Source organism: Neoarius graeffei, chromosome 17 (assembly GCF_027579695.1).
Source record: "Neoarius graeffei isolate fNeoGra1 chromosome 17, fNeoGra1.pri, whole genome shotgun sequence".
Taxonomy (NCBI): Eukaryota; Metazoa; Chordata; class Actinopteri; order Siluriformes; family Ariidae; genus Neoarius; species Neoarius graeffei.
The window spans coordinates 48,929,541-48,939,101 of record NC_083585.1 but is presented as its reverse complement, the minus strand read 5'-3'; the positions used below and the strand labels follow the sequence as shown (position 1 = coordinate 48,939,101).

Here is a 9,561-nt window from a genome sequence, read left to right as displayed (position 1 = left end):
GAGAGGGATAATGGATTCCAACATGTCAACATATTCAACACTTCTTACTTTGGAACCACTGGGCATATCACCACCTCATATTTTACCAGTGTTCATGTTTGGAATGCTTACCTATTGTGCTATTTTGTTTTTCAATATTACATTACTGCTAACAATTGCTCTGAACCAAAAGCTTCATAAACCGATGCACATATTGTTGTTAAACATGCCAGTTAATGACATTGTAGGTGCCTCTGCCCTTTTTCCTCAGATCATGACAAGCATGCTTTCACAGATTAGATCAATCACTTATTCTGCATGTTATGTCCAAGCCTTCTTGATACATTTGTATGGAACTGGATCATTTCTTATTCTAATTGCGATGGCTTATGACAGATATATTGCAATTTGCTGCCCATTGAAATATCACATCTTAATGTCCACAAATAACTTGTTGAAAATCATAATTACAGTATGGACAATAGATTTTACAGTGATTGGTTTACTATTTGCTCTGAGCTACCGTCAAGAGATTTGTAGCACGAGAATAGTTGACCCTTTCTGTAATAATCCAAGTTTGTTGAAGCTAATATGTGGGGACATAAGGTTGAATAATTACTTTGGGCTGTCTCTTACAGCTTTGCGACACATTCTCACAGTGTTCATCATGTTATTCACATACATTCAAATCCTAATCGCCTGTGTCTCTAAAAGACAGTCTGATGCAAAAAGCAAAGCGATTCAGACATGCGGTACACACCTAGTTGTTTACTTATGTGCAGAATTCATTGCACTGTTTGTCATAATTTCACACAGGTTCGAAAATGTATCCCAGTACTTAAGAGGAGCATTTGCGATATCTTTCATGGTATTTCCTCCTTTTCTTAACCCTCTCATATATGGTTTGAAAACAAAGGAAATTCGACAGAATATCACTTTCTTGTTCAATAAAAAGATATCTCAGTCATAAAAGAAACTTATTATTTAGTTCGATGTTTCATACTTATTCATTTCAGAAACTACAGTACAACACGATGTTTATCAAACTATAATATTGAAAGTAAAGGTGCCAAAAAAGGCTCTTCAGAGTCATCCCTTTGAAAAAGAAAAGTTTCAGAAAATAACATTTATATTCATGGTTCTCTCATCATTTTTTTACAACAATGAGACAAATAATAATTTTCCAGAATGAAGTTCTTTTTATATATTGGCAATGTATAAAGTTAAACTTTTGATTAAAATTGCATTATGTATTCTTAATTTTAGAAATTAATATTATAAAATTTGCCCTCTGAATTGTCAGAAATAACACTGATTGATTAAATTTAAATCAAGGCCCTGTTTTGTATTTAATTTACATACAGTTTTGGTCAGAAATTTACAAACACAGACATGACTGTCATCATGGACATGAATATCATGGCAATATTCGGCATTCAATTATTTTTTTGAACTTTTCTTTTTCTGTGGCAGAAAGGCTGTAAAACATACATTTTACCTGATTGTTGGGGGGGCAACAAACAAACAAACAAACAAACAAACCCAAGAATTTCATGCATGTGTTTTGGGTTTTCTGAAATCAGCACAAGGTCAAAATTATAAATCCAGGGTAAAGAATGTACATAGTCTTCCCCCCACCCCACTTTGATTATTAATTGAGTGGTGCTGAAATTTCCAAAATGTCTTAACTTGCCAATGTCAAGGACTCTTAACTTCCTGTTAGGGTTCATGGACCACTGTGGTCCTAGCAGCTCTGTCCTAAGATTAAAAGGGTTTGTTTGCACTCATTGGTTTAACCAACACACGGTATGATAGGAATGTCCAAGAAGCTCAGTGCAAATCTGAGAAAGAGGATCATAGGTTTACACAACACAGGAATGTCTCTTGGATCCAGTTTGAAACAACGCCAGATTCTAAGACCATAATTTCAAACAATTGTATGTAAATACCAGCTAATGGGAGGTGTAGTGATTTTGCCAAACCACTTTGCTGGAAAAAGACCCAAACTGTCACCTTTTGTTCAAATATCCAACCAGCATTCTGACAAAAGTTAGTTGTTTTTCTTTACTCCCAAAAGCATCTGTTCAAGGTGAAACGTTGAAGGGACATTGGACCAAATTTTTGGTGTGCTGTATGTCTCTTTTTGACCCTGAACATATCAATTTTACTTCAGAATTATATTCAGAATTTCAGAAAACCCAAAATAAATGGGCACCAAATTATTATTTTTTCTTATGAAAGATATATGTTGTACAATGATTCTGTGACAGAAAAAGAACATAACAAATAAATTTTTGAATGCACAACATTACCATGATGTTCATGTAGATGATGGCGCTCATGTCCATATACCATGAATGTAAATTTCTGACTGCAACTTTATGGCCTCTACAGTCACCTGATGAGAACCCAACTGCATCTTATGTGAGATTTTGGAGCAATGTGTCAAATAAGACTCTCCTCCACCACCATCATTGATCCATCATCAGCAAAAACCCACCAAGAGAATATCTTGGAAGAATGGTGTTCATCCCTCCAGTATAGTTCCAGAATCCTGGAGAATCAGTGCCAATGTGGCATAAAACTGTTTGATTGGACTCTTGGTGGCTGATCACCTTACAATGAAATCATGCTTTTTTGTTGTTGTTTTTTTTCTTCCTCCATTTGTACCCTGTCTGTAAAACTACTTACTCAGAGTGAGTTAAGCTCATACTCAACTTCCAAACAGTGGGTGTTTCTTTATACTGGGAATTCAATTCACAAACTTTCAAGCAGTAGGCCAGAAACCTATACACTAAACTGATCTGAACTGGAACAACTGAACCAGCAGTACACCTGGAAGGATTTTATGTTTAAAATAAACATTTACATTTTGAGTGAAGGGCACTTGAAGGGCACTCAGATAGCACAGACCTCCACCAAGGACAATTATTGACTCTTCTATGATAGTCAAATCTGCAGCTGCAACCACTTCATATGTCTGTATATATTTCCAATATTATTAGAATTATGTACTGACTGGTGCATCTTACAGGATTACTGGTTCCTGTGAATGTAGATTACGATATGGAGTTATTGGATTTCTACACTTACTATGTTTTGTTACTATTGAACTTTACGGTCATTTACTGGATTTTAAGATGTAACTCATTTTTAATGCAGACTTTCACCAAGAACAAATGCTGTACCTTACATTAGCAAAAGTGAAACTGAGTTTGTGGATTTGCTCCATGCCTCATGTCCATTGGAAATTTTTACATTTTCTTCCTTGGCTCATGCTACACCCTTCCATCATGGAAATCACGTTGGAAGTTTTTGTGCAATCTTGCAAAGACAGAGAAACAGTTAAACAAACCCAAACACTGAAAACAGACAAACTGAAAACAAAGCCTCTTTGCCAAGATAATAAAACTATGACAGTTCATACTTGCTCTGTGAAAAGCATATGGCAAAACAAATAATTATAAAGTGATAAACTCTCATCACTTTTGGTTATTCAGGTAACTGGCAGAAACAGGCATTTATACCAGTTGGGGTCAATCTTGATTGAAGCTACTGGAGCATTTATTCATATGATGTCCAGAGTAAATTTAAATGTCTGACTGTGCTTTTCATTAATTATGCTATTAGATTAATTAGTTACATAACTAGTTCATATGGGTTGTATCTGTACTGTCTTGTAGTATATACAGTCAAATTTGTTTTTTCAAATCATGTTTGATCAAATTGGCCAGTCTGACTTCATAAAAGAAGTGGAAAAAACAAGTGGAAGAAGGAGAATGAACAAGTTATTTTGTTACCATCTAGATGTTTTAATTGTTTATACATTATTAAGTTTGTAACTGAGGTCAACTGTTTACATTCTGTACATCTAGGCTGAAGATATTTAATCTCAGTTTCTCATAACTCCACACATTTCATATATTACCATTCATTTCCTTTGGCATTTCAGTTAGGGCCTCCACCTTGTTCACATCAGAGGTCATTTTTAAACAATTAATTAGATACATATTATTCAGGGGTATTGGCAGATTACCTTGACTCTAATATCCCCAGGGGGGAAGAAACAACAAAAAACAGCCTTTTCCACTCAATATGGGTTACACCAATTTGCCACACTTCTGTTTGGGTTGTTCAGAAATGCAGTATCATTTCAATAACTCATGGACACAAAGGGGCACCAGACCTGGTCCAGTAGATGGGGCCTTGCAAACAGGCTTTCATCCATGTAAAAGCAGTTTTGTGTGGGGGCCCATTGACACATCAGACAGAGGGCTAGAGAGTTTTGTCTCAGGTAGTGGAGGGGAAGGAGCGTCCTTTGCTGTACATCGGCCACAAGCTCTTGGTGCAAGAGACAAAGTCCAGCATGCTTGGGTGTGTGAATAAGTGACAGCTGTGGATAGAGTGGAGGGAGGTTGAATGTGACATATGATGGCTTTCACCTGTGTCAAAGACCAGCAATTTATTTACATTTGTGTGTGCTGACAGAGAGAAGCCAGTAACCAGAGAGAAGAAAATCACTGAAAAGTGAATTTAAACCAAAATAAAATATAGCTTTGATTTGCCGCAAGCTTGCCTCCCATTTCCTCATTTCCCTTGAACCACAAGAAGTTACACTCACAAATGACTCTCATGTGCCCTTTCTTGATAAAGGGCTGACCTTACCTCTTTTTGCTGAATATACAAATATTATTCTCAACACAGTGTTAACTATCAGGGATTCGTTTTTAAAAATACCCCAGACTTTGAACATCATGTAAAACTCATTTAAATCCAACACATATGAAGGTGAAAAAAAAATGGAACAACTCTCACCCTGCCTAAAGTTCCACTAAAATCAGTGACCAGGTATGGAGAACATTAGTAAGAGAACCAAACAATTGGTTGTTGATACAAGATGACGGCACAGCAGTAGCACGCAGCATCCTCTCCGGATCCAAAATGGTGGTTTTTTGTGTAATTTTATTCTTTTGCTCAATCCTGTACTGCACATGGGTACATCAGATCAACTGGTGTTCGTGTCTACCATCACCAGAAACTCCTTTAATACAGATACCATGCAGAAAACATCAGAAAAGATGATCTGCTGGAGAAACTATGCAACCTTGGCCTGCTGCAAAGAACAGGCCTCCAGTCCTCAGCCTCACCTGAGGCCGATGATACAGGGAGGAGTCACTGGAAGCGATATGTGAGGAGCTGGAAACGCAGTAAGCTTGGGGGTGTCTGTGCTAGACTAACAGATAACCCTAGCCAGCTGGCTCTCCCATCCATTCTACTCTCCATTGTCTGCTCCCTGCAAAATAAACTAGGTTATATCTGACTTCCGCAGACTACCCAGTGTGAGTTTGGAGATTGCTGTATCCTTGTTTTCATGGAAACGTGGCTCAGTGACCGAGTTCCAGACACCGCCATTCAGTTGAATGGGCTAGCTTCATTCCGAGCCAACAGAAATGCAGCTCTGTGCTGCAAGACTCACGGAGGTGGCTTGTGTATTCACATCAACACAGAATGGTGCAGGAATTCAGTGCTAGTCTCTGGTTATTGCTCATCGTGAGTGGAGTTTGTGACTTAGATGTAGACCATTTTAATTACTAGACTCAGACAGACTGTTTATTGTTGTCAGAGATTTCTACCATGCATCTTGGGGTCAGTACTCCCCAAATTCCATCAGTATTTTGACTTTGCGACAAGAGGGGTAAACATGCTGGATCTTATTTATGCAAACATTCCTGATGCGGGGGCGGCACAGTGGTGTAGTGGTTAGCACTGTCACCTCACAGCAAGAAGGTCGGGGTTCGGGGTCTGAAGGGATTAGAGTGTTACCATGTATTTTAATCCCATTAGATTGATTATTGTTCCAACTCATTGGATTACCCAGCAGTTGTCCCAAGGCAAATGTCCATGCAACAGAGCATTTCGGTGTTAAAAAGGACTGGCCATGAATTCAGAATGTATAAAAGGTCAAACTGAAGTCAATTGTTAAGACGTTCCCTCTTCAAAAATGATGGGCATCTGAGAGGTTCCTATCATACTCTTCAATTTTACAACATTTTGCTAAATACTATGATCAGAGATCTGGAGTAACCAAATTGCTTGTATTCATTCATTCATTAAATTTGTGCATATTTTAAGAAAACTGTCTAAACTTTTTCATCTATTTTCCGTCTATTTTAGGTCCATTCAATAACGAGAAGGATAACAAACTCTAATACATCCATGTATTCAAGTCTCCTCACTTTAGAACCACTGGACATATCACCTTCTAATATTTTACCATTATTTATGTTTGGAGCCCTTACCTATTGTGTTATTTTGTTTTTCGATATTACATTCCTGCGAATAATTGCTCTAAATCAAAAACTTCATAAACCTATGTAAATCTCATCTCATTATCTCTAGCCGCTTTATCCTTCTACAGGGTCGCAGGCAAGCTGGAGCCTATCCCAGCTGACTATGGGCGAAAGGCGGGGTACACCCTGGACAAGTCGCCAGGTCATCACAGGGCCGACACATAGACACAGACAACCACTCACATTCACACCTACGGTCAATTTAGAGTCACCAGTTAACCTAACCTGCATGTCTTTGGACTGTGGGGGAAACCGGAGCACCCGGAGGAAACCCACACGGACACGGGGAGAACATGGAAACTCCGCACAGAAAGGCCCTCGCTGGCCCCGGGGCTCGAACCCAGGACCTTCTTGCTGTGAGGCGACAGCGCTAACCACTACACCACCGTGCCGCCACCTATGTAAATACTATTGTTTAATACACCAATCAATCAATGACATTTTAGGTGCCTCTGCCTTTCTTCCTCAGATGATCTCTAGTATGCTTTCACAGAATAGATCAATTGCTTATTCTGCTTATTTTGTGCAAGCCTTCTTGGTACATTTGTATGGGGCTGGATCACTTCTTATTCTGACCGCTATGGCTTATGACAGAAATAGTGCCATTTGCTACCCACTGAAATACAATACCATGATGTCACCAAATAACTTGCTGAAGATAATAATGACATTGTGGACCACAGATTTAACCGTGGTTTGTTTACTAATTGCTCTGACCTACCATCAAGAGGTTTGTAGCACAAAAATAGTTGACATTTTCTGTAATAATCCAAGTTTGATGAAGCTAATTTATGGGGACATAAAGTTGACTAATTACTATGGGCTGTCTATTACAGTTTTGTATCAATGTGTGACACTATTTGTAATGTTTTTCACATACATCCAAATCTTAATCACCTGTGTCTCAAAACGACAATCTGATGCTAAAAGCAAAGCAATTCAGACCTGTGGTACACACCTTGTTGTTTTCTTATGTATGGAGCTCAGTTCACTGTTTGCCATAATTTTACATAGGTTTGAAAATGTATCCCAGTATTTAAGAAGGGCATTTGGAGCGGCTGTGATGATATTTCCTCCTTTTCTTAATCCGCTAATATATGGATTGAAAACAAAGCAAATTTGACAGAATATTACTGTCTTGTTCCGTAAAAAGATCTCTCAGTCTTAACAGACAGCTATTTGTTAATGTTTGAATGCATTATTCGTTCCATTCAATCAGTTGTTTACAGCTCCACCACATATGTTTCAGAATACTTACTGCTGCCTCACTTAATTGTGTCATTTTTATATTCCACTCCACTACCAATTATTGTTGTTTGTTGCTGACTTTTGTGAGCAATTGTCCTGATTCTATTCTATTCTATTCTTCTTTTTTAAAAACTTTGTATACATTTATCTAATTTTACTCTGTAATTGAGCTGCTGTAATATCTGAATTTCTGCTCATGGGGATCAATAAAGGAATATCTTATCTGCATAGAACTGAACTATTAACACTAAAGGTGATGCAAAAGATTATTTGAAGTGATGCTTTACTTTCCTTAAAGCACCTTTCAATCCATGGTCACCATTTTCGATGTTATCTCTTTTAACCATATAGTAATTTACCATTACAAAGATCTTCCTATATAATTATAATATCTATAGTTCTGTCTTCATTAAAATATTTAATTATTTATTCACAAGTTTGGACAATGTCTTTGAAATATTATATTCCTTCTTCTTGGGCATCTGTTAGTCTCAGGAGACTATGGAGTTGCGCTCTGGGTTGTTCTAATGCAGCGTCGAGTATGGCTGGACAGGCCAATGCAGGAGTGACAATCCCTCCCACACTGAGAACAGGTGTAGTCGGATGCTGGTCTGTCTGACTGGGATTTGCCTCGGACTGCTCGACAATTGTCTCTTCAAACTTGGAGAGGCATTTCTGCACAGCCTGTCTCCAGGCTGGTTGATCTGAGACTACTGCTTCCCAGGTGTTCAGGTCAATGCTCGGAGTCTTCAAGTCCCTCCTGCAAATGTCTTTGTAGTGCAATTTTGATCTGCCTGTGGGACATTTTCCTTTGACCAATTCTCCATAGAGGAGATCCTTATACTCCTAGCAGTCACAAATAGCACTGACCAGTGGTATCACATTTTTTTGACTTACTATCAGTGTTTGAAATCAAAATAAATGTTGTACGTTTTAATACATTTTGAAATCAGTGGCATGAATGTGCCCCTATCCACAGTGCCTGAAACCCCACTGAATGTTTTTTGAATATGATAATGATGTATATATTATACTATGGAATTCACTACTGATCTCAACCCAGGTAAAGATCTATGGGAGTGATCACCGCCATTATTAAAACACTCATTGAGGAAATATCTTTTGGAAGAATAGTGTTTATACCTCTAGTGCAGTTGTAGGGGCTTGTTCTAAATGGCTCTTGGTGGCTTATCTGCTTACACTGTTTGACCAAGCCATCTGCCTTTGGGTAATAAACACTGGGATCGATTGATTTAACCCCCAGTAATTCATAGAGTTCATGAAGTGTGTATGACATACAGTTAATGTAGTGCCCTAATGAGTCAGGATTTATTTTGGAGTTCTGACTCAGCAGACAACTTTAAAGAGTGCCTCTGCAACATTGCATGCGGAAATGGTGCATAGTGGTCTGGCTTCTGGGTATTGCATTGCATAATGCACTAGGACAGCGGTTCCCAAAGTGGGGGTCGCGACCCCTTTGGGGGTCGCGGAGGGACTCCAGGGGGGTCGCGGAGAGAAGGGACTGTTTGCATAACACAGAAAAAAAAACGGGCATTGGAATGTTTTGAATGGCGTCGGAATGTTGGTAATGCGTCAGCCGGCAGAGAGTCATTAAATCAGTCTATAGAACCCAATCACCCCCTTTCACTCCATAATCGCTCCCCGCCCTCCAATATGAATTTCATTCAGTGTATAGCTGCCATGGTCATTAAAATTCAATTGCTCCCTTTCACTCAGTAATCGCGCTCCGCCCTTGAATATTAATTCCAAATACAGGGCAAAGTTGAACACTGAAAACGAACTAAGGGTTGCGATCTCAGTTATCACCAAGATTTGAAAAACTCTGTACTGAAAAGCAAGCACACACAAGTCACTGAAAAAATATTCTGATGTTCTGTGTAATGTTCTGTTTTATTATGATGTGCAATGCTCTTTTGTGGATAATGCTCTTCTGTGAATAAAAAATAGCAACTTTAATATCCGT

General features: G+C 38.5%; 2 protein-coding genes across 2 annotated transcripts; both read left to right on the top strand.

Annotated features, from left to right (window-relative positions):
- The first annotated feature begins 10 nt into the window (after positions 1-10).
- LOC132901177 (olfactory receptor 52B2-like) lies at positions 11-949 on the top strand. Its single transcript, XM_060943521.1, has one exon. The coding sequence runs from the start codon at positions 11-13 to the stop codon at positions 947-949; it is 939 nt and encodes a 312-aa protein (XP_060799504.1).
- Positions 950-6,195: 5,246 nt separating this feature from the next.
- Positions 6,196-7,452, top strand: LOC132864758 (olfactory receptor 52B2-like). Its single transcript, XM_060898176.1, has 2 exons — positions 6,196-6,354; positions 6,736-7,452. Exons 1-2 carry the CDS (start codon positions 6,196-6,198, stop codon positions 7,450-7,452), a joined length of 876 nt encoding a protein of 291 aa, XP_060754159.1.
- Positions 7,453-9,561: the final 2,109 nt, after the last annotated feature.